The sequence below is a fragment of the Coregonus lavaretus genome, assembly GCF_964263955.1.
Source record: "Coregonus lavaretus genome assembly, contig: HAP1_SCAFFOLD_275, whole genome shotgun sequence".
In the NCBI taxonomy this organism is placed as follows: domain Eukaryota; kingdom Metazoa; phylum Chordata; class Actinopteri; order Salmoniformes; family Salmonidae; genus Coregonus; species Coregonus lavaretus.
In genome coordinates this window covers 493420-520047 of record NW_028166965.1, presented here as the reverse complement: position 1 = coordinate 520047, position 26628 = coordinate 493420, and the positions used below count along the sequence as shown (strand labels likewise).

The 26628-nt window shown below is 43.2% G+C and overlaps 1 protein-coding gene across 1 annotated transcript in view; it reads right to left on the bottom strand.

Annotated features, from left to right (window-relative positions):
* Nucleotides 1-11290: 11290 nt before the first annotated feature.
* Nucleotides 11291-26628, bottom strand: part of LOC311106301 (protein unc-13 homolog C-like) — a gene marked incomplete at both ends in the record, with an annotated part of 39632 nt that continues 24294 nt past the window's right edge. The window contains 1 exon segment of the mRNA XM_084188426.1: nucleotides 11291-11395. Within this exon segment, the coding sequence (XP_084044552.1) occupies nucleotides 11291-11395 (105 nt within the window).

Genomic DNA, 26628 nt, shown 5'->3' with positions numbered 1-26628 from the left:
TATGGTCTTTTGCAAACCTCAGCCTGGCTCTTCTTTGCTTCTCACTGATGAAGGGCTTTTTTCTAGCTTTGCACGACTTCAGCCCTGCCCCTAGGAGCCTGTTTCAAACCGTCCTCACTGTGCACTTCACCCCAGCTGCCATTTGCCATTATTTTTGTAGGTCACTTGATGTCATCCTACGGTTGTTGAGTGACATTCAAATGAGTTGGCGGTCATCCCGGTCAGTAGAGTGTCGTTTTCGCCCTCTGCCGGTGTGTAGCTTTGTTGTCCCCAATGTCTGCTGCTTGAACTTGTTCTTATGAACCGCTGTCATTTAAATTTGAAGGATGGAAGCGACCTGACGCTCACTGTATCCATCTGCCAGTAAAGTCAGAATTGAACCCTTCTTTTCCTCACTCAAAACTTTCCTTTTCAACTCTTTAATATTACTTTTGAGGTACTTTTAACACTGTTTTTTCCATCCAGCTGGTCCTATTGCAAGAGGATAGTGATGACCACAGCAGTGGTTTTTATGCTTTTCCTTGTTAAATAAGATTTGGTTCAGGTGATCACCTAATCAGTACCTAATTCAGTAGAATGAGGTGTGCCTGTGTTGGAATTCAACAGACACTGGAATGGAATGGCTGATTTAAGAAAAAAAAATTCCAGAGCTATATATATATATATATATATATTAGGGCTGTCAAATGATTAAAATTTTTAATCAAATTAATCAGAATTTTCAGTGGATTAATCATGATTAATCACTATTTGCAATTACACCTGAATCCTAACCATTTTTTTTCTGAAATGCATACCAAAAGATAAATAACAGGACACAGATACATAATTTTCATATTATGTCTGTTTATTAACACAGCCAAATAATGGTGTTTTAAATCAAGCTGAAACATACTACACACCATAATATTTGTCTTTGGCTGTGGCTCTTGACGGTGGCTTATAGAATGAGTCTTGAGACGCCACTTGCAAAACATCAAGGAAACCTGAGTCTTCTACAATGCTAATGGGTCTACAATCCTTTGCAATCCATTTTGCTATTGTGTTGGTCAAATTATCTGAGGTTGATTTTGTTAATTGCCTGCAAACATTCAGCGTGGTCTGGCGCAAACCACTTGCTGAATCTGACGGCCCAGCAAACGCATGTTTGGCGTTGACATGGTACTTCAAGCTTGAACAGCTCCGGTGAAATTGAAACTCCTTCTTACAAATCTTGCAAATAACCTTGTACTTGTTAACTGTACCATCATCATTCTTTTTATATTTGAATCCGTCAATAGGCCCACTTTGCTCACCTTGCTCCATCTCGCCTCTAGCTCCCAACCACTTTCCTGACCTGAATAATTTGTCACACTGCGCATGCGTGAAATGCGTTAAAAAAATTGACGTAATTAACAGCAAACAACTAATTAACGTCGTTAACGCGCTATTTTTGACAGCCCTAATATATATATATACAGTGGAGAGAACAAGTATTTGATACACTGTCGATTTTGCAGGTTTTCCTACTTACAAAGCATGTAGAGGTCTGTAATTTTTATCATAGGTACACTTCAACTGTGAGAGACGGAATCTAAAACAAAAATCCAGAAAATCACATTGTATGATTTTTAAGTAATTAATTTGATTTTATTGCATGACATAAGTATTTGATACATCAGAAAAGCAGAACTTAATATTTTGTACAGAAACCTTTGTTTGCAATTACAGAGATCATACATTTCCTGTAGGTCTTGACCAGGTTTGCACACACTGCAGCAGGGATTTTGGCCCACTCCTCCATACAGACCTTCTCCAGATCCTTCAGGTTTCGGGGCTGTCGCTGGGCAATACGGACTTTCAGCTCCCTCCAAAGATTTTCTATTGGGTTCAGGTCTGGAGACTGGCTAGGCCACTCCAGGACCTTGAGATGCTTCTTACGGAGCCACTCCTTAGTTGCCCTGGCTGTGTGTTTCGGGTCGTTGTCATGCTGGAAGACCCAGCCACGACCCATCTTCAATGCTCTTACTGAGGGAAGGAGGTTGTTGGCCAAGATCTCGCGATACATGGCCCCATCCATCCTCCCCTCAATACGGTGCAGTCGTCCTGTCCCCTTTGCAGAAAAGCATCCCCAAAGAATGATGTTTCCACCTCCATGCTTCACGGTTGGGATGGTGTTCTTGGGGTTGTACTCATCCTTCTTCTTCCTCCAAACACGGGAGTGGAGTTTAGACCAAAAAGCTCTATTTTTGTCTCATCAGACCACATGACCTTCTCTCATTCCTCCTCTGGATCATCCAGATGGTCATTGGCAAACTTCAGACGGGCCTGGACATGCGCTGGCTTGATGAGGGGGACCTTGCGTGCGCTGCAGGATTTTAATCCATGACGGCGTAGTGTGTTACTAATGGTTTTCTTTGAGACTGTGGTCCCAGCTATCTTCAGGTCATTGACCAGGTCCTGCCGTGTAGTTCTGGGCTGATCTCTCACCTTCCTCATGATCATTGATGCACCACGAGGTGAGATCTTGCATAGAGCCCCAGACCGAGTGTGATTGACCGTCATCTTGAACTTCTTCCATTTTCTAATAATTGCGCCAACAGTTGTTGCCTTCTCACCAAGCTGCTTGCCTATTGTCCTGTAGCCCATCCCAGCCTTGTGCAGGTCTACAATTGTATCCCTGATGTCCTTACACAGCTCTCTGGTCTTGGCCATTGTGGAAAGGTTAGAGTCTGTTTGATTGAGTGTGTGGACAGGTATCTTTTATACAGGTAACGAGTTCAAACAGGTGCAGTTAATACAGGTCTGTGATAGCCGGAATTCTTACTGGTTGGTAGGTGATCAAATACTTATGTCATGCAATAAAATGCAAATTAATTACTTAAAAATCATACAATATGATTTTCTGGATTTTTGTTTTAGATTCCATCTCTCACAGTTGAAGTGTACCTGTGATAAAAATTACAGACGTCTACATGCTTTGTAAGTAGGAAAACCTGCAAAATCAGTAGTGTATCAAATACTTATTCTCCCCACTGTATATATATATATATATATATATATATATATATATATATATATATATATACGGATAATGTGACTACAATGACGTTGTAAACAAAAACAAATTTCCACTGTCTTATATGGGCAGAAAGCTTCAATTATTGTTAATCTAACTGCAGTGTCCAATTTACAGTAGGTATTACAGCGAAAAAATACCATGCTATTGTTTGATTATATATATATATATATATATATATATATAATCATTAATGAAATATGTGTATGAATAGCAAACAAGGCACTCGAAAACCACAGCCACAGCATGTCAAAGTCAACATAAAATACATATTGGCTATACATTGTGGGTCTGTACATACAGTACCAGTCAAAAGTTTCGACACACCTACTCATTCAAGGGTTGTTCTTTATTTGTACTATTTTTTACATTATAGAATAATAGTGAAGACATCAAAACTATGAAATAATGTAGTAACCAAAAAAGTGTTAAACAAATCAAAATATATTTTAGATTTTAGATTCTTCAAATAGCCACCCTTTTCCTCGATGACAGCTTTGCACACTATTGGCATTCTCTCAACCAGCTTCATGAGGTAGTCATCTGGAATGCATTTCAATTAACAGGCGTGCCTTCTTAAAAGTTAATTTGTGGAATGTATTTCCTTCTTAATGCGTTTGAGCCAATCAGTTGTGACAAGGTAGGGGTGGTATACAGAAGATAGGCCTATTTGGTAGGCCTATTTGGTAAGTCCATATTAAGGCAAGAACAGCTCAAATAAGCAAAGAGAAACGACAGTCCATCGTTACTTTAAGACATGAAGGTCAGTCAACATTTCAAGAACTTTGAATGTTTCTTCAAGTGCCATCAAGCGCTATCATGAAACTGGCTCTGATGAGGACCGCCACAGGAAAGAAAGATCCAGAGTTACCTCTGCTGCAGAGGATAAGTTCATTAAATTTAACTGCACCTCAGATTGCAGCCCAAATAAATTCTTCACAGAGTTCAAGTAATAGACACATCTCAACATCAACTGTTCAGAGGAGACCGCGTGAATCAGGCCTTCATGCTTGAATTGCTGCAAAGAAACCACTACTAAAGGACACCAATAAGAAGAAGAGACTTGCTTGGGCCAAGAAACACGAACAATAGACATTAGACCGATGGAAATCTGTCCTTTGGTCTGATGAGTCCAAATTTGAGATTTTTGGTTCCAACCGTCGTGCCTTTGTGAGACGCAGAGTAGGTGAACAGATGATCTTCGCATGTGTGGTTCCCACCGTGAAGAATGGAGGAGGGGGTGTGATGGTGTGGGGGTGCTTTGCTGGTGACACTGTCTGTGATTAATTTAGAATTCAAGGCACACTTATCCAGCATGGCTACCACAGCATTCTGCAGCGATATGCCATCCCATCTGGTTTGCGCTTAGAGGGACTATCATTTTTTTTCAAAAGGACAATGACCCCAAACAAACCTCCAGGCTGTGTAAGGGCTATTTGACCAAGGAGATTGATGGAGTGCTGCATCAGATGACTTGGCCTCCACAATCACCCAACCTCAACCCAATTGAGATGGTTTGGGATGAGTTGGACCGCAGAGTGAAGGAAAAGCAGCCAACAAGTCCTCAGCATATGTGGGAACTCCTTCAAGACCATTGGAAAAGCATTCCTCGTGAAGCTGGTTGAGAGAATGCCAAGTGTGTGCAAAGCTGTCATCAAGGCAAAGGGTGGCTACTTTGAAGAATCTAAAATCTAAAATATATTTTTTGGTTACTACATGATTCCATGTGTTATTTCATAGTTTTGATGTCTTCACTATTATTCTACAATGTAGAAAATAGTAAAAAATAAAGAAAAACCCTTGAATGAGTAGGTGTGTCCAAACTTTTGACTGGTACTGTATATATATATATATATATATATATATATATATATATATATATATATATATAAAAGTGCCACCCTTTTCCCTATATAGTGCAGCATGTGCCCTGGTCAAAAGTAGTAGACTGAATAGGGAATAGGGAGCCATTTGAGACACTGTGCTGTTGTGGACTGGACAGGGTCCAAGTCAGAGGAAGATAGAGGCAGAAACAACAATAAACCTAATAAACCTTTATGTCTACATGGATTTACCATAATGAAAATACCGTTGAGTTAAACACTGCTGATTGAGATCCATCAATCGACAGGCACGTCAATTCAATTCAATTAGAGACACACACACACATACACACACGTGTGCACAAACAAACACACACACACGTGCACACACACACACAGTAAAGAAGAGACTTGAAAATGTGCCTCGTCACGCCTTAGTAACCGTCTCCATGGTGATGCTCCAGGTGTCTCGATGGCGTTGACAAGGAAACGGTTTCACCAGCTTAGACTGTCAGAGTTTAAGCCTTTCCCAGCCACTACGCACGGACAGAGCCACATGCACACACCTCTATCTCTGTGAGCAGTAAGCAGGCCTGTAGTTTTTAGTGATGTAAAGCTCTCTAGCTCTTCAAGCTGGTTTTAAATAAGAGGACAACATAGTGAATGTGTATTTTATAGATATGTGTGTCTGTGTTTAATTGTGGGTTTATATGTGTGTGCGTGTGCATGTGCGTGTGTTCTGAGTTAGTGTGAGAGCCTGGGCCGTGTCACAGTGGATAAGAGGAAAAGCTCCATTACAGAGTTGAGATAAGAAACTGGAGAAGTAAAAGACGAGGTCATATTCCTTCCATCTGAAATGAGCAGGAGACTGTGGTTATGTCCCAATTGGCACCCTATTCCCTATATAGTGCACTACTTTTGCCCAGAGCCCTATGGTCCCTGGTCAAAAGTAGTGCACTAAATAGGGAATAGGGTGCCATTTGGGACACATCCTGTATGTTCTCTTCATATCAGCTGCATCTGTGTAGAGCAGGCTCAGGCAATTATCCATCACAACACAGTATGCTTTCCATCATCTTTCCGTCTAAAGGCACCTTTCTATTTTGCGTATTCCTCACACAGCAGGAGATTGACTGCTGGAAGACAAATGAGAAAGGGAGAAAAGAAAGGTAGATTATGTTGGACGATGATTTAGAACATTTCTTTGAACCTGGAAGAAGACTAGCTTTTAGCTATCATTCAAATATACTTTCTCTCTTTCTCTCTCCATCTCTCTCTATATCTCCCTCTCTCTCCCTCTTCCCCTATCCTCTCTCTCTCTTTCTCTCCCCCTCTCTCTCCCCCTCATAGCTTGTCCCTGTTGTTCTTGTATGGCAGCCTACGATAAGGTATGATGGTTCATGTAGATCATTTGACTGAGCTGGAGAACTCTTATCAGTGAGTGTAGATGACAGCCTAAAGACTGAACATACACGTGCACTGTACTGTATACTGTCTATCAATCTAGGTTTATAATCTAGATAATATGGTTCTGGGCATGTACCATCAGGCAAGGAGTTGAGTTTATATTCTATATATTACGCAGCATTGTATTCTATACCTGTATGTGAATTGGTAATAAGAAACCTGGCCTTCAGCTCACATCTGAAAACAAGTGGAATGAAACAACTGTTCAGTGAGGATGGAAAAGAAAGGAGGGGAGAGGAAGGGAAGGGGAGGGAAGATGGGAGGGGAGGGGAGGGGAAGGAGAGGGGAGGGAAGATGTAAGGGGAGGGATGATGGGAGGGGAGGGAAGATGGGAGGGAAGATGGGAGGGGAGGGGAAGATGGGAGGGGAGGGGAGGGGAAGATGGGAGGGGAGGGGTGAGGAAGGGAAGGGGAGGGAAGATGGGAGGGGAGGGGAGGGAAGATGGGAGGGGAGGGGAAGATGGGAGGGAAGGGGAAGGAGAGGGAAGGGAGGATGTGAGGGGAGGGAAAATGGGAGGGGAAGGGGAAGGAGAGGGGAGGGGAGGGAAGATGGGAGGAGAGGGGAGGGGAGGGGAGGATGGGAGGGGAGGGGAGGGGAGGGGAGGGGAGGGGAGGGGAGGGGAGGGAAGATGGGAGGAGAGGGGAGTGGAAGATGGGAGGGGAGGGGAGGGGAAGATGAGAGGGGAGGGAAGGGAAGATGGGAGGGGAGGTGAGGGGAGGGGAAGATGGGAGGGGAGATGGGAGGGGAGGGGATGATGGGAGGGGAGGGAAAATTGGAGGGGAGGGAAGGGAAGGGAAGCTGGGAGGGGAGGGAAGATGGGAGGGGAAAGGTTGGAAAGGAGGGAAAGAGGGCAAAGAAAGATGGGATTGAAAAGGAGGAAAAGTGGAGCAGAGAAACCAGAGTCTGTGTTAATTCATCAGATCTTCCTTCCTGAAACTGAGACACTTTACTCTACAGTCTACGCTCTGGGAGAGAGGGGGGTGTGGGGTGGGAGAGGGAGGGAGGAAGGAGGGGAGAGGAAATTCCCATTTAGAGCAGAATTTACTCTGTAGCAGGTCTACATGGAGCTCGCTCTCGCACACACACACACACACTCACACACACACAGGAAGAGCTAGTCGTCGTGTATTCCCAGTGTGTCTAGCTAGACAGAGCCATCATGTTCAGTGAAATATCTCTTTGACAGCCTCAGAGAGACAATGAAAAGGAGAAAGTCTGTTGTTGCTACCTCTTCCCAGTCCACCCATGTGTTCTCAATCTATCTCCCAGTTCAGTCATTCTGTACCAGTCTCTACTTTCCAGTCCAATTCCACTGTACCTCTGCATCCAGCCAGGTCACCTGTAATGCAAGTCAGTATTTGACGTCCATCGATGTCTGAGGACGTCGGGAGATGACGTGGAAACCGGCCACTAGGGGCAACATTGAGCGCTGTAACCTTCAAGTGGGTTTCAGCTTTGAATGGGGATCGCGGATGGGCTTAATTATCTGTCTCTGGTGCCAAAGGTTGCATGTTCGAATCGAGCGATAGAAAGTTGTTTTTTAGATGTTTGTTTTAAGCCTGTCCCAAACCTTAACCCTTACCTTAACCATTTGGAGTTAATGCCTAAACTGAACCCTAACCTTAAAAATGTGGATTAAAAGTTTTTTTCGATTGCTAACAAGCATTGTTCAATACTGCGGATACATGTGCAAAACTCTAAATACAGTTATCAAAACAACATGCAACTTGGCAATGCACATCCTACATGTCTCAAAAGCAAATCTTTCTACCAAATGAAAGCTAACAGTCTCTCACGACATGCACACTTTGTCATTCATAGTATCATGACCTACAAAACTCTAAAAACAGCTACCACTTGAAAATGTGTCAATTTGTCTTTAATATCATTTTTTTAGATGAACCAACAGTCATTTTTACAAAAGAAAAGTGGCAAACCTGTACTGGATAGAATGTCCTGCAAGATATGTAAAGAAATAAATAAAGCAGAAATAAAGCAGAAAGGCTGCAACATGCTTCAATACAATTTACTGTATTTTTGCAAATTACTGTATTTTGCTTTTTGCAGAGTAATTCCAAAATACACAACAATAAATAATTCCAGTACTGTTAAACAAACAAAAAGTGTATACACACTATGAATATGCATAGCATATTGTCCAAATGAAACAGATATATAACAATGCTAGTCAACCCTGTCTGCTGCATTGGGCCACAAGTTCTCATCCACATCACACTGTATGGCCTCTCGCGCAATACACCTGGGAAATAATCTCTTCGCATGCCTGATCCATCCCTGGCAATCTTCTGCAGAGATATCCAGGCATCCTGCATTCATTGCATCCAAGAGTGACATTTGATCATGTGGATGGTGGTCATAAACTTTCCACCTCCATGAGGAAAATAATTATTCTATGGGGTTGAGGAAGGGAGAGTAAGGGGGGAGGAAAAGTGACACCATCCCGGGATGGGCTGGGAGTGCAAACCACATGGGAGTGGTGAAATGCCACATTGTCCCATACAATCACCCAGGTTTCCATATTTCTTCTGACTTGCCCTCTTTCTTCTCCTAGCAAAAGCCTTCCATAGAGGTCATCCATGAATGAAATGAGGTGCTCTGTGTTGTATGGCCCAATTAGTGGTTTATGTAACAGCAATCCTTCAGAGGATATTGCGGCACACATTGTGATGTTGGCACCCCTCTGGCCTGGGACATTCACTGTTGCTCTTTTCCCAATCACATTCCTTCCATGTCGTCGTGTTTTGGCCATGTTAAAACCAGCCTCATCCACAAAGATGAAAATGTGTGGTGTTGGCCTGGCTTCAAGCTCCATGACACTCTAAAATATTGTAAATCCACAGGGCAACATAACAGTTATTCTATAGCAGTAGTTTACATTACAGTATACTGTAACTGAAATCACTTATGAGTGTGCAGTGCTCTGGTGGGTTTTGTTTACAGTAAAAACAGTACTGTATTACAGGATATAGACATCTTACCTGGACATATTGGTACCGGAGTTCCTTGACACGATCAGAGTTCCTCTCAAAGGGAACAGTGTACACCTGCTTCGTGCTGATATGATGCTTTGTCAAGACTCTAGCAATGGTTGTCGTGCTTACACTTTCAACATTTTTAAATGTGTTATTGTCTGCCAATACTCCCTCTTGAATTTCTCTGAGTTTTATGGCATTGTTGCTAATGACTATGTCAACAATTACAGCTTCCTGCTGAGCAGAGAAAATCCTATCTCTCCCCCCTCCATTTGGTAACCGTTGTGTCCTAAAACAGAAATAAGATTACACACAAGTGGTTCAGAGAGCTTTTGCTTGATTTACTACTCTACAGTAATATTCAGGACAGTTTGCTGGAAGGTTCTTATAATAGATGACACAGTTGAGCGTTGCAAATTTGGCTGCACTCTGAGACCAGCATTTCTCATTGATAGACCATGATTGACAACATGATCAAGGACTGTAGCCCTAATCTCATCTGACACTACAACTCTGGATCTTCCCCTGAGTCGTCTTCCACCACGGATTGTGATAAGTGTGATTAGAAGGAGTCAGGCGCAGGAGGGTAAATCACAGAATACAGAGTTTATTCCGTCGTACACAGATGCGCTGGATATCGACCACAAAATACAGGCACAGGGGAACAATCTACCCCGGCAATACAAGGTATGGGTAGCTCCAACAAAATACAGGCACAGGGGAACAATCTACCCCGGCAATACAAGGTACAAGTAGCTCCACCGAGCTACACTCAACTTACATAAAACAATCACCCACAAGGACAAGGGGGCAGAGGGAACACTTATACACAGACTAATGAGGGGATATGAACCAGGTGTGTGTAATTGACAAGACAAGACAAATGGAATGATGATATATGGAGCGACAGTGGCTAGTAAGCCGGTGACGACGAACGCCAAAGCCTGCCCGAACAAGGAGGGGAGGCAGCCTCGGTGGAAGTCGTGACACGGATACGTAATCCTCTGCCTCTCTCGGGCAACTCTTCCACCTCTGTAAGCCACTACACGATCTCTGGCTGGGTCCATGATTATGTAAAATATATTCCAAAGATGTCCCCTTTTGTAGAGATGGTAATAACATAAAAATGGAAAACACCTGGGTAGGTCTTCAGTTACGTAATGTAGAATGAAAATCAGCTGTGAATAATTAAGAGTTATTATTATTATTATTATTATTATTATTATTATTATATATGCTTTTACTGTAGCAATGTAATAAATTGCAGTCTAATTCAATTTTCAGTAGATTTTGAATGTGAGTTTAATAGTTTTGATTAGGGTATCTTAACATTTGCTAAATGGTCTGTAGATACATAGAATTTTGTTGGTAAATGTGTTTTTGTTAGACAAGTATTTATGTAATTTGAAAGATGTTGTCATTGAATGCATTTTGTGTCAAAGCAATGACAAATGATCCACAGGTTACCACATAGTGTTGTTGTGATAACTGTATTTAGAGTTTTGCACATGTATCCGCAGTATTGAACAATGCTTGTTAGCAATCGAAAATTGACATTTGAGAAACATGGATGAACGTCTAATTCTATTGTTGCTGCATCCCTAATTCATGAGGTCTTTCACTCTGTGTTCCCTCCCCCCCCTTCTCCACACTCTCTCCCACCCTCCCTCCTTTTCCTGACCTTTCCCAGCTGGTGTATGTGTGTGTGCGTGTGTGCCTGTATGTGTGTGTGTGTGTGCGTGTTTGTATTTATATACGTGTGTGTGCCTGTGTGTGCCTGTACGTGTGTGTGTTTGCCTGTGTGTGTGTGTGTGTGTGTGTGTGTGTGAGTGAGTGAGTGTGTGCGTGTGTGTAAGGCGGAGAGGGGATGTTTGGAAGCTGTGCGTTGGCGTGTCGCTCATTGTTACTCCCAGCAGGCCTCATTGTTATGCACTCCGCAAAATAACTGTTTAGCCCAGGGATGGACCATCATCATCATCACCCTTCTTCGTCTTCATCTTCTTCTTCTTTTTTTCTTTGTCTTCATCACAGGATTTAATGTCCTCCAGGTCTTCCTACAGAGGGCCTTATCCTAACCCTTATCAACATGGAATAGGGTGCCATTTGGGACGCAATCTGTTGAACGTTAAGTGGGCGGGTTCTAAAGTTTGATTTCCGATCAAAACTGATCTTCCTCTCTCTCTCTCTCTCTCTCTCTCTCTCTCTCTCTCTCTCTCTCTCTCTCTCTCTCTCTCTCTCTCTCTCTCTCTCTCTCTCTCTCTCTCTCTCTCTCTCTCTCTCTGGATGTTAATTCAGGTTCATTCTCTCTGTGTGACTGAGTGAGTGGGCTGGGACATGTGTGTGACTACATGCTGTGGGTTTCATGTGACGGGAACACACAGGTGACAAACTGATTATCATCACAATGGTGTGTTTATGTAATCGTGTGCGTGTGTGTGGTGAGCCGAAGGGACCGTGTGTGTCAACACAGTGCTATCAGGAAGGATCCCTATTTTACAGCCTCCCAAAATACATACACACACTGCTCAGTTAGAGGACCACTGTTTGCTCGCACAGGATAGACTTAGGGAGACTGAGGGAATTCACAGACCTGCGTGGTGTGTGTGCGTGCGTGCTTGTGTACATTTGTTTGTGTTCTCTACTGTGTGTGTACAGATGTAGGATCATAATTTGATCACCCCGTTGCAGGAGAACTTTCCTGCAATGCAGGACATTTTAAACGTGTAGTGTATTTGAGGTTTAAAATGGCTTCTGAAGTTTGTAAATTCCATTTTGAAATTTACAAACGATTTACAAACAAAAAATGTATCAACCCCTACAAAGATTTCCATAAATTATTATCCAAATAATATTTCACATTTCCTGTTGATGCAGGATTATGTTCCTTCTGTAGCAAACTGGCTCAAATGAAGATCCTACATCTGTATGTGTAGTTCCTAGTGGGATAGTGTGTTCTCCACTTTGTAGGTTCAACAGTGTGATAGTGTGTTCTCCACTTTGTAGTTTCTAGAGTGTGATAGTGTGTTCTCCACTTTGTAGTTTCTAGAGTGTGATAGTGTGTTCTCCACTTTGTGTGTGTGTGTGTGTATCTTGTGTCCTGACACAGTGTGTGTATCTTGTGTCCTGCAGACTAAATGTGTTGTGTCTTCATGTGTAACCGGAGGCTGTTAGGTCCAGATGTGAGGTGATGAGTACGCAACAACAGACAGAACAACGTTTCTAGAAAAAGAGCACAGGTACAGATGACACCTGACCTCATTCCCACAGGGCTGTTACAGTGTTACTATATACCATAACTTTATGCAACAATGTTACACAGACTACCTCATCTCTGTACCCCACACATACAATTATCTGTAAGGTCCCTCAGTCGAGCAGTGAATTTCAAACACAGATTCAACCACAAAGAACAGAGAGGTTTTCCAAAGCCTCGCAAAGAAAGGCATTGGTAGATGTTTATTTTACATTTTTAAAGCAGTCATTGAATATCCCTTTGAGCATGGTGAAGTTAATAATTACACTTTGGATGGTGTATCAATACACCCAGTCACTACAAAGATACAGGTGTCCTTGGTTTTTGGTATTTTATTAGGATTTCCATTAGCTGTTGTGAAAGCAGCAGCTACTCTTCCTAGGGTTCACACAACAACATGAAACCTTACATATTACAGAACATTAATAGACAAGAACAGCTCAAGGACATAACTACATACATTTAAAAACGGCACACATAGCCTACATATCAATACATACACACAAAATATCTAGGTCAAATAGTGGAGAGGCGTTGTGCCGTGAGGTGTTGCTTTATCTGTTTTTTGAAACCAGGTTTGCTGTTAATTTGAGCTATATGAGATGGAAGGGAGTTCCATGTAACAATGGCTCTATATAATACTGTACTCTTTCTTGAATTTATTCTGGATTTGGGGACTGTGAAAATAACCCTGGTGGCATGTCTGGTGGGGTAAGTGTGTGTGTCAGAGCTGTGTGTACATTGACTATGCAAACAATTTGGAATTTTCAACACTTTAATGTTTCTTATAAAAAGAATTGATGCAGTCAGTCTCTCCTCAACTCTTAGCCAAGAGAGACTGCATAGTATTTATATTAGCCCTCTGATTACAATAAAGAGCAAGACGTGCCACTGTTCTGTGCCAGCTGCAGCTTAACTAGGTCTTTCTATGCAGCACTTGACCACATAACTGGACAATAATCAAGATAAGACAAAACTAGAGCCTGCAGAACTTGCTTTTTGGAGTGTCAAAGAAGCAGAGCATCTCTTTATTACGGACAGACCTCTCTCCATCTTTACAACCATTGAATCTATATGTTTTGACCATAACAGTTTACAATCTAAGGTAACACCAAGTAATTTAGTCTCAATAGTATCGAAGGCTGCACTGAAATCTAACAGTACAGCTCCCACAATATTATTATACATTTATTTTAACCAATCATCAATAATTTGTGTCAGTGCAGTACATGTTGAATGCACTTCTCCATAAGGATGCTGAATGTCTGTTGTCATTTTTTTTTACAAGGAAATAGCATTGTATATGGTAAAACAACTTTTTTCCCCCAACAGTTTGCTAAGAGCTGGCAGCAAGCTTATAGGGCTGCTGTTAGAACCAGTAAAGGCCGCTTTACCACTCTTGGATAGCGGAATTACTTTGGCTTCCCTCCAGGGCAAACATCTTCTTCTATACTCAGATTAAAGATATGACAGATAAGAGTGGCCATAGAGTCAGCTACCATCCACAGTAGCTTTCCATCTAAGTTGCCAATGCCATGAGGTTTGTCATCATTAATGGGTAACAATAATTTTTCCACTTCTCCCACACTAACTTTGCAAAATTCAATCTTACAATGCTTTTCTTTCATGATTAATTTTTTTATGCATGAATACGATGGCACACTGTTCGTTGTTGGCATTTCCTTACTAAGTTTGCCCACTTTGCCAATGAAGTAATCATTACAATAATTGGCAACATCAAATGGTTTTGTGACGAATAAGCCATCTGATTCGATGAAAGTTAGTTTTTCTGCCCATAGTTTCATTTAAAGTTGTTTTCCATCATTATTTATATCATTGATCTTGCCTTCATAATACAGTTTCTTCTTCTTTTTGTTTAGTCACATCATTTCTCAATTTGCAGTAAATCAGCCAGTCAGATGTGCAGCCAGACATATTAGCCACTCCTTTTGCCCCATCTCTTTCAACCATACAATTTTTCAATTCCACATCAATCCAAGGAGCCTTAACAATTCTCACAGTCAGTTTCTTAACAGGTGCATGTTTATCAAAAATTTGAAGAATGAATTTCTGCAGCGTCTGGATGCTCCTTATTACTCACATCAGACCAAAACTATTTTTAACATCATCCACATAAGAGTCACAGCAAAATCTTTTGTATGATCGCAATGATCTCGCTATTTTAGGCCCAGCTTTTGGAACTTTAGCTTTCCTAGATATAGCCACTATATTGTGATCAATCGGTACGGATACAGCTTTAGAACAAAGTTCTACAGTATTAGTAAAACTTTGATCAATACATGTGGACGATCTTGTTCCTGTAGTGTTTTTAAACACCCTGGTAATAACCTGAACCAGATTACAGGCACTGGATAAAGTGAGAAGCTTCCTCTTGAGTGGACAGTTTGAGGAAAACCAGTCAATATTCAGGTCCCCAAGAAAGTAGACCTCTCTGTTTACATCACATTCACTATCAAGCATTTCACACACATTATTTAGATACTGACTGTTAGCACTTGGTGGCCTATAGCAACACCCCAAAATAATAGGCTTTAGATGAGGCAGTTGAACCTGCAACCACAGCACTTCAATAACACTTGACATGAGATCTTCTCTAAGCATTACAGGGATATGTGTCACATTGTATAAGGATTTGAAGACCGGCGCAGGAATACGTAATAGGTGTTTTATTTTCTCCACCCAACACAAGGTACATCATGAACAACGACAGGGACGAAGCCCAAAACAAACACATGTGTATACAGTATATATATATATATAACACAGGTATGTAATCCAAACAAAAGAGCGAGGTGTAAACCTCTAAACAATATACGGGACGAGACCCATAATAACAAGAGCACAAAACACGGTACTCACGAGACCAATGGACATGGGACAATAATCGACAAGGACAAAGGGAAATACAGAGGGCACATATAATTTAATCACTGGACATTAATCACCGGATCGCAACTAGCTAGCCGCAACCGAATGGATGTTGCTGTTTGGCTAATCACCACTGCCCCCGATGCAAGCACCAGTTAGCCTCGAGCTAGCATAGAGCCAGGCCCATATCCCGGCTATCTGCCTCTCGGTCTACCGGACGGGAGTAGCCAGCTAACTAGCTACTTGCTATTAGCTACCGTTAGCGGTTTTTCACCATTGTCCGTGGCCTGCACCACCTACCAGCCAGCTCTAGCCTGGACTATTATTCGGCCAGTCTGCACTGTCTGCACAGCGCGTTATCGACCCAGAACATATCAGTTTTTCTGCCGGAATCACTGAATCACTGGACCTTTAACTCCGGATTCATCGCTACCAGCTAGCTGCAACAAAATGGACGATGTGGTTTGGCTAATCATCCTGAGCTAGGCCCATCTCCCGCCCTCTCTGTCAACCGGACGCGACCACCTAGTGTTGACACGGAGCCCCGCCGATCCTACACGACTGGTCTGCCGACGAAATCGTCTGATGTGGTTACAACAGGCTTCCCGTTACGACGTCAACCACGAAGATTCCATCTGCTAGCCCCGGCCCGCTAGCACACGCTAGCCGTGGCCTCTTGCTCGCTAGTGCTTTAGCAGCCCCCGAACTACCTCCGAACTATCCTATTGCTGTTCACCGGACCTTATGATAACTCAGCTATACAGCTGATGCCTGCTGGACTGTTCCTTTTTACGGTACCGCATCCTGTTTATGTTTAGCCTCAGCCCAAACTGTGTCGTAATTACCAGCTGTTGTCTTAGCTCTCTCAAATTACACCTGTGATTGCTTTATGCCTCTCTCCCATGTCAATATGGTTTGCTTATTGCTGTTTCGGCTATTTCTAATTGTACTATTTCACTGTAGATCCCCCAGCCCAGCTAAACCTGCCTTAGATAGCTCCTTTGTCCCACCCCCCATACACGCGGAGACCGACTCAATCGGTGCCTCCAGTGATGCTATCTCTTTAATTATTACCCAACGCTTAGGTTTACCTCCACTTTACTCATATCCTTCCATATCCTTGGCTGTACATAATGCCCTGAATCTTTTCTACAACGCCCGGAAATCTTTCCCCTTTATTCTATGTACCCAACGCACTAGAAGACCAGTTCTTAAAGCCTTTAGCCGTATCCTTATTCTAGTCCTCCTCTGTTCCTCTGGTGATGTAGAGGCTAACCCAGGCCCTGCAGCCCTCAGTATCACTCCTACTCCCCAGGCGCTATCATTTGTTGACTTCTGTAATCGCAAAAGCCTTGGTTTCTTGCATGTTAATATCAGAAGTCTACTTCCTACGTTTGAGTTATTCACTGCGTTAGCACACTCCGCCAACCCTGATGTTCTAGCAGTGTCTGAATCCTGGCTTAGTAAGGCCACCAAAAATTCTGAAATTTCCATCCCCAACTATAACATTTCCCGTCTAGATAGAACTGCCAAAGGGGGTGGAGTTGCAATCTACTGCAGAGCTCTATCATACTATCCAGGTCTGTGCCCAAACAGTTTGAGCTTCTACTTCTAAAAATCCACCTTTCCAGAAATAAGTCTCTCACTGTTGCCACTTGCTACAGACCCCCCTCAGCCCCCAGCTGTGCCCTGGACACCATATGTGAATTGATTGCCCCCCATTTATCCTCAGAGTTCGTACTGCTTGGTGACCTAAATTGGGATATGCTTAACACCCCGGCCATCCTACAATCCAAACTACATGCCCTCAATCTCACACAAATGATCAACGAACCTACCAGGTACAACCCTAAATCCGTAAACATGGGTACCCTCATAGATATCATCCTGACTAACTTACCCTCTGAATACACCTCCGCTGTCTTCAACCAGGATCTCAGCGATCACTGCCTTATTGCCTGCGTCCTTAACGGGTCCGCGGTCAAACGACCACCCCTCATCACTGTCAAACGCTCCCTAAAACACTTTAGCGAGCAGGCCTTCCTAATTGACCTGGCCCAGGTATCTGGGGCGGCAGGTAGCTTAGTGGGTAAGAGCGTTGTGCCAGTAACCGAAAGGTCGCTGGTTCTAATCCCTGAGCCAATTAGGTGAAAAATCTGTCGATGTGCCCTTGAGCAAGGCACTTAATAAGAGCGTCTGCTAAATGACTAAAATGTAAATGTATCCTGGATGGATGTAGATCTCATTCCGTCAGTGGAGGATGCCTGGTTGTTCTTTAAAAGTAATTTCCTCTCAATCTTAAATAAACATGCCCCATTCAAAAAATACAGAACTAAGAACAGATATAGCCCCTGGTTCTCCTCAGACTTGACTACCCTTGACCAGCACAAAAACATCCTGTGGCGTACTGCGTTAGCATCAAATAGCCCCCGCGATATGCAACTTTTCAGGGAAGTTAGGAACCAATATACACAAGCAGTCAGGAAAGCAAAGGCTAATGTTTTCAAACAGAAATTTGCATCCTATAGCACTAACTCCAAAAAGTTTTGGGACACTGTAAAGTCCATGGAGAATAAGAGCACTTCCTCCCAGCTGCCCACTGCACTGAGGCTAGGAAACACTATCACCACCGATAAATCTACAATAATCGAGAATTTCAACAAGCATTTTGCTACGGCTGGCCATGCTTTCCACCTGGCTACCACTACCCCGGCCACCAACTCTGCACCCTCCGCTGCAACTTGCCCATGCCACCCCCGCTTCTCCTTCACACGAATTCAGACAGCTGATGTTCTGAAAGAGCTGCAAAATCTAGACCCCTACAAATCAGCTGGGCTAGACAATCTGAACCCTTTCTTTCTAAAACTAGCCGCCGAAATTGTCGCAACCCCTATTACTAGCCTGTTCAACCTCTCTTTCGTAACGTCTGAGATCCCCAGAGATTGGAAAGCTGCCGCAGTCATCCCCCTCTTCAAAGGGTGTGACTCTCTAGATCCAAACTGTTACAGACCTATATCCATCCTGCCCTGCCTTTCGAAATTATTTGAAAGCCAAGTTAACAAACAGATCACCGACCATTTCGAATCCCACCGTACCTTCTCCGCTATGCAATCCGGTTTCCGAGCTGGTCATGGGTGCACTTCAGCCACGCTCAAGGTCCTAAACAATATTATAACCGCGATCGATAATAGACAGTACTGTGCAGCCGTCTTCGTCGACCTGGCCAAGGATTTCGAATCTGTCAACCACCGCATTCTTATTGGCAGACTAAATAGCCTTGGTTTCTCAAATGACTGCCTCGCCTGGTTCACCAACTACTTCTCAGATAGAGTTCAATGTGTCAAATTGGAGGGCCTGTTGTCTGGACCTGTGGCAGTCTCTATGGGGGTGCCACAGGGTTCAATTCTTGGGCCGACTCTTTTCTCCGTGTTTATCAATGATGTCGCTCTTGCTGCTGGTGACTCTCAGATCCACCTCGACACAGACGACACCATTTTGTATACATCTGGCCCTTCATTGGACACTGTGTTAACAAACCTCCAAACAAGCTTCAATGCCATACAACACTCCTTCAGTAGCCTCCAACTGCTCTTAAACACTAGTAAAACTAAATGCATGCTCTTCAATCGAACGCTGCTGGCACCCGCCCACCCGACTAGAATCACTACTCTCGACGGGTCTGACCTAGAGTATGTGGACAACTACAAATACCTAGGTGTCTGGTTAGACTGTAAACTCTCCTTCCAGACTCACATTAAGAATATCCAATCCAAAGTTAAATCTAGAATCGGCTTCCTATTTCGCAACAAAGCCTCCTTCACTCATGCTGCCAAACATGCCCTCGTAAAACTGACTATCCTACCGATCCTTGACTTCGGCGATGTCATTTACAAAATAGCCTCCAACACTCTACTCAGCAAATTGGATGTAGTCTATTACAGTGCCATCCGTTTTGTCTCCAAAGCCCCATACACTACCCACCACTGTGACCTGTACGCTCTTGTTGGCTGGTCCTCACTACATGTTCGTCGTCAAACCAACTGGCTCCAGGCCATCTATAAATCACTGCTAGGCAAATCCCCGCCTTATCTTAGCTCATTGGTCACCATAGCAGCACCCACCCGTAGTCTGCGCTCCAGCAGGTATGTCTCACTGGTCATCCCCAAAGCCAACACTTCCTTTGGCCGCCATTCCTTCCAGTTCTCTGCTGCCAATGACTGGAACGAATTGCAAAAATCTCTGAAGCTGGAGACTCTTATCTCCCTCACTAACTTTAAGCATCAGTTGTCAGAGCACCTTACCGATCACTGCACCTGTACACATGTCACGATAGTTATAAACAGCGGACCAAGGCGCAGCGTGATATGCGTACATACTTTTATTGTACTGAATACATGATCTAAACAAAACAACAAAACAAATGATACGTGAAGTCCTAGGTTAAATAACACCAACACAAACCTTCCGGAACAAGATCCCACAATAAACTGTGCCAAACAGGCTGCCTAAGTATTGTCCCCAATCAGAGACAACGAGCCACAGCTGTCTCTGATTGGGAACCACCCTGGCCAACATAGAAATAAACGATCTAGAATGAAACACATAGAAAACCAAACAATAAACCTACACACCCTGGCTCAACATTAAAGAGTCCCCAGAGCCAGGGCGTGACAACACAGCCCATCTGAAATTAGCCCACCCAATTACCTCATCCCTATATTGTTATTTATTTTGCTATTTTGCACCCCAGTATCTCTATTTGCACATAATCTAGCATTCCAGTGTTAATACTAATTGTAATAATTTTGCACTATAGCCTATTTATTGCCTTACCTCCATAACTTGCTACAACTTGCTACATTTGCACACACTATATTTGCACACACCGCCCCGAGTGGCGCAGTGGTCTAAGGCACTGCATCGCAGTGCTAGCTGTGCCACTAGAGATCCTGGTTCGAATCCAGGCTCTGTCGTAGCCGGCCGCGACCGGGAGACCCATGGGGCGGCGCGCACAATTGGCCCAGCGTAGTCCAGGGTAGGGGAGGGAATGGCCGGCAGGGGATGTAGCTCAGTTGGTAGAGCATGGCGTTTGCAACGCCAGGGTTGTGGGTTCGATAAAATAATGTATGCACTAACTGTAAGTCGCTCTGGATAAGAGCGTCTGCTAAATGACTAAAATGTAAATGTATATATATTTTCTGTTGTATTTTTTGACTTTATGTTTTGTTTTACCCCATATGTAACTCTGTGTTGTTGTTTTTATCGCACTGCTTTGCTTTATCTTGGCCAGGTCGCAGTTGTAAATGAGAACTTGTTCTCAACTGGCTTACCTGGTTAAATAAAGGTGAAAAAAAAAATATATATATATATATACACAAACTAATCAGGGGGAATGGGAACCAGGTGTGCATAATGAGACAAGACAGTCCGGGGATGGTGGTAATGAACCAGATCAGTGACGCCTAGAAGGCCGTTGACGTAGACCTCCGGAGCTGGTGAACGGAATGAGCAGCAGTACCGGGGGGATCCGTGACAATATGGCTCTGAATATATACAGCAACACCTCCCCCATAAGCATTCCTGTCTCTTCTATAGATGTTATATCCTTGTATTGCTACTGCTGTATCATCAAAGTAATTATCTAAGTGAGTCTCAGAAATGGCTAATACAGTGCCTTGCAAAAGTATTCATCCCCCTTGGCGTTTTTCCTATTTTGTTGCATTATAACCTGTAATTTAAAATTATTTTTATTTGAATTTCATGTAATGGACATACACAAAATAGTCCAAATTGGTGAAGTGAAATGAAAAAATTGTTTGTTTAAAAAAAATCAAAAAATGTAATAACGGAAAAGTGGTGCGTGCATATGCATTCAACCCCTTTGCTATGAAGCCCCTAAATAAGATCTGGTGCAACCAATTACCTTCAGAAGTCACATAATTAGTTAAATAAAGTCCACCTGTGTGCAATCTAAGTGTCACATGATCTGTCACATGATCTCAGTATATACAGTATACACCTGTTGTGAAAGGCCCCAGAGTCTGCAACACCACTAAGCAAGGGGCACCACCAAGCAAGCGGCACCATGAAGACCAAGGAGCTCTCCAAACAGGTGAGGGACAAAGTTGTGGAGAAGTACAGATCAGTGTTGGGTTATAAAAAAATATCAGAAACTTTGAACATCCCACGGAGCACCATTAAATCCATTATTAAAAAATGGAAAGAATATTGCACCACAATAAACCTGCCAAGAGAGGGCCGCCCACCAAAACTCACGGACCAGGCAAGGAGGGCATTAATCAGAGAGGCAACAAAGAGACCAAAGATAACCCTGAAGCGGAGATTGGAGTATATGTCCATAGGACTACTTTAAGCCGTACACTCCACAGAGCTGGGCTTTATGGAAGAGTGGCCAGAAAAAAGCCATTGCTTAAAGAAAAAAATAAGCAAACGCGTTTGGTGTTCGCCAAAAGGCATGTGGGAGACTCCCCAAACATATGGAAGAAGATACTCTGGTCAGGTGAGACTCAAATTGAGCTTTTTGGCCATCAAGGAAAAGCTATGTCGGGCGCAAACCCAACACCTCTCATCACCCCGAGAACACCATCCCCACAGTGAAGCATGGTGGTGGCAGCATCATGCTGTGGGGATGTTTTTCATCGGCAGGGACTGGGAAACTGGTCAGAATTGAAGGAATGATGGATGACGCAAAATACAGGGAAATTCTTGAGGGAAACCTGTTTCAGTCTTCCAGAGACATTTGAGACTGGGACGGAGGTTCACCTTCCAGCAGGACAATGACCCTAAGCATACTGCTAAAGCAACACTTGAGTGGTTTAAGGGGAAACATTTAAATGTCTTGGAATGGCCTAGTCAAAGCCCAGACCTCAATCCAATTGAGAATCTGTGGTATGACTTAAAGATTGCTGTACACCAGCGGAACCCATCCAACTTGAAGGAGCTGGAGCGGTTTTGCCTTGAAGAATGGGCAAAAATCCTATTGGCTTGATGTACCAAGCTTGTAGAGACATGCCCCAAGAGACTTGCAGCTGTAATTGCTGCAAAAGGTGGCTCTCTTTGTAGTTATGCATGCTCAAGTTTTCTGTTTTTTGGTCATATTTCTTGTTTGTTTCACAATAAAAAATTGTTTTGCATCTTTATAGTGGTAGGCATGTTATGTAAATCAAATGATACAAACCCCAAAAAAATCCATTTTAATTCTAGGTTGTAAGGCAACAAAATAGGAAAAATGCCAAGGGGAGTGAATACTTTCGCAAGCCACTGTATATGAATGTTATTGATTTCATGAACCATATTTCTAAGGCTACATATATTAATATGGGGTATTTTAAGCCCTTTCCTGGGTAGCATCTCAGAGATAGACATCATATGGAAAAGAACAAACAAAGCAAGAGAAAAAAAAAAACATTTAGCAGTCCATTAATCAGTTGGTGTGTCTAAGTGTGTGTATGTGCTGTGGCGTTGAAGCTACGAACCCATATGCTTGGCTCTCTCATCCATTCCATGTTTTTGGGAGGGAGGGTGGACAATGAGACTGTCATAGTGGATGTAAGCAATGTCCCCACGCGCTCTGGCAGCTTTCATGGCCGGGATAAGTTATTTTCTCTTCTGGTGCACAGCTTCAGGATAGTCCTCGTTGAGGAAGATGTACGTTCCTCTCAGGTTCTTGGCTCTTTCCAGAACAGCTACCTTGTCGTTGAACCTCAGGAACTTGACCACTATCGGGCCTGTCACCTGGGCCGGTGGTGGGTTTTCCAGTCCTGTGCGTACACTCCACCTCAATCTTCCTCTGGTCCATCTTCAGTTTCTCCAAGGTAATTTCCCCCACTTTGTCCTCAGACTACATCCAGGTCTCGTGGAGATTCTGCAATTCCAGTCCACAACCATATTGTTCCGCCTTGATTGTCCCTCGAGATAATCTGATTTCTCCATCATTGTTATCATGGATTCACATACAGAACGGATGTCCTCTCTCAATGACTTACAGATTGCTGTCATCTTGCCGTTTTCCTGTTTAAACACATCGAGCTGACCCTGGGAGAACTGCAAACTGTTCTTCAGGTCCATTCTTTATTTGTTGACTCCACCAGTATTTGGACACTACACTTCAAGCTAGTATCTTGTTGTAACAACTGCTTGTAGAATTATTTGTGTTTGTTTAAAAGATTATTCACCTGTGATAGTGAGACACCACTGTCCTCAACGGTACTCCCACCGGCTTTGGTCTTTGTCATGGTAGCAACGTACCGTACGCTGTTGCTCCTCGCAGTTCCAGACAGGGCAGGGAAGATGGAAACAGCAACAAACAGTAGGGATCTAGACAGCCACAAGCCCAGGACAATCTGCAGTCCAAGCCACAAGGGCTAACCGCGTCACGTGCTGCGTTCAAGCCCTCAAGGGAACCCTGCTAGCTTGATAGGCAGCTAACAGTGGCAGCTAGGCTAGCTCCTACGCCAAGCAGCTCATCAGACTCTTGGTCGGCGGGATCCCTGGACAGATAGCAGCGGTCCCAGCAACTGATGCCAACCGCGTATTGTGTGTAGATGGGTGAGAAAAAACATATATTTAAATGTCAAAGTGTTTAAGGTTAAACTTAGGCATTAACTCCGGATTTTTAAAGTTAAGGTTCAATTTAGGCATTAACTCCGAATTCTTAAGGTTAGGCATTATCTCCGAATGGTGAAGATAAAGGTTAAGGTTTGGGATAGGTTTAAAACTCAAATCTAAGGAACAACATTCTATCGCTGGATTTAAACTTTCAACCTTTGGAATCAGAGGCAGATGTTTATGGCAATCCGCTATCCCCAACACCCTAGCAAAACCAAAACCTACTTGAGTTTAACAGCTCTCACTGTTGCCCCTAGTGGCGGTTTCCACGTCATCTCCCGACATCCTCAGACATGGATGAATGTCGAATACTGCCTTGTATCAAGGGTGAACTAGCTGATGTATGTGTGCATGCATTAGATCTGACCCCAATTAGTCGACTGGTCGATTGTTTGGTCGTTAGGCTGTTGGTCACCGAGATTGTTTTAGTCAAGCAGTAACAAATATCAGTGAACTAATCCACTGTGGAGGCCTAGACTAAAAGTACATTTATGCTTGATCCGAAAATGTGGTCGGAGCCTCCATATGGAGGGTGTGACGCAATTGTGGAGCCTCCAGAGGCATGCAGAGGCCAAATCGAGCTCCATACTGCACCGCCATGCGGCTCGCAAAGGGCTCTGTATAGCTCCGCATTGACATGATTGGTTGACGGTAGGTGGGGGCAGTACATCCTGTAGCTCACCTCCTTGACAACAGCTCTGCACTGTTCCGCGAAGCGCAATAATTATGAATGTCCTGACTTCTTCTGAGGCAGTATCACCGGAAATGCTGCATGGCCAATGCAGACATCGGATTGACCATGCACCCAGATGCACAATGCACTTCTCTCTCCAGAATGGGCTCTCTCCTGCCAATTTCTGCATATTCAGCGTTTCATAACTTCATTGTGTGAATTGTTTCCGTTTGATTGTTAGTGTATATCAATTCCCCATTACATATATCACCAGTAGTACATTTATCATTAATTCTTATAATTTCTAATCTACAATATTTGTTACTTTGGTTACAGTAATTTCTGTTAATGCATTCAATATTATTATTCCAGTCTTCCCGTTATCACATTGTTTGCAGAGTGCACAACCTATGCTACTCTTGTGAGAAACAAGTTTTGCTTTATTTCATTCCATTTAGGAGTTTTGTCCACTTAGTCATTGTCTTTTGTTTGGAGCACTCATGTCAATGTTTAGTATGGACGCGCACACATTGGGGCTCCCGAGTGGTGCAGCGGTCTAAGGCACTGTATCTCAGTGCTTGAGGCGTCACTACAGACCCCCTGGTTCGATTCCAGGCTGTATCGCAACCGGCCGTGATTGGGAGTCCCATAGGGTGGCGCAAAATTGGCCCAGTGTCGTCCGGGTTTGGCCGGTGTAGGCCGTCATTGTAATTAAGAATTTGTTCTTAACTGACTTGCCTAGTTAAATAAAGGTTCAATAAAATAGTAGTAGGCCTATAGGCTACCTGGCCTGCGTGCAAATGTTGGCATATAAATGTTCCCATTTGGGGATCTGATAGTATTTCTGTTTGGCTTAACGCACCACCACAAATGACCACCTCTGGAGCTTCTCAAAGTAATGTTTTCTTCACCTTAAACAGCAAGCAAACGAAGTCTGTTTTTACATCCATTGAGAATTACAATAGTTCCTCAATGTATTTGAAATATCTTTCCAGCTCTCTCCCTTCGATAACCACTCAGCGTGAAAGGGAAAAATGTCATGCTCTGATCCAGTGGAAACGTCATAAAAAGGCCTACCTGATTACTTCTTATCAGTGCTTGACTTGGAGTGAAATAGGTTCCGGTACTCATTTTGGGTGCTGATGCTGTTTATATTTAGGTGCAAGAGCGCCACAATACTTTTGAGCTAATATTCTATAAGAGGAACAGGAGCTCAAGCAGTAGACAATTTGAGGTGCCGGTACTCAGCTTTGGTGAGCTCCTGCCCAAGTCAAGCATTGCTTCTTATGCCTTGCGCAAATAGCCTACAGCTGTGTCTGTCCGGAGCTCATTAGCACAGGAAACTCTGAGGGCCCAGAATATTTTATACAATGTTGCAAGTTCGCTAGCGCAAGCCTCGGGCCGGACCCAGTTAATAGTTGATTCTAGTTTGTTGCAGAAAGGCCATGTATAGCCAATGGGATTAATAGGATATTTATTTTTATCAGGATATTTTCTACCTGCAGGCGGCAATGATTTTATTTGATGCCTTTATTTAGGAAATGTTTTACATAGTTGGCAATGGCAATAGAAGTTACTTTTTAGGTTTGTATAATTATCATTTAGATTTGGATGTAATTTTGATTAGCCACATGACAATGATTTCGAGATATGAAGACATTATTATAAATTAAATGAAACTGTTTCGCGAAAATGTGCATATGAAAACCATAACTGGCAGGCAGATCGGTAGAAATTGTTAGATAAATTGACATTCCACGTGAGAAAGGTTGCCGACTCTTCTTGTAGACTATTACAGGCAACTTCAGGAGAGTAATGGCAGAATCTGCGAAAGCCAGCAGGAG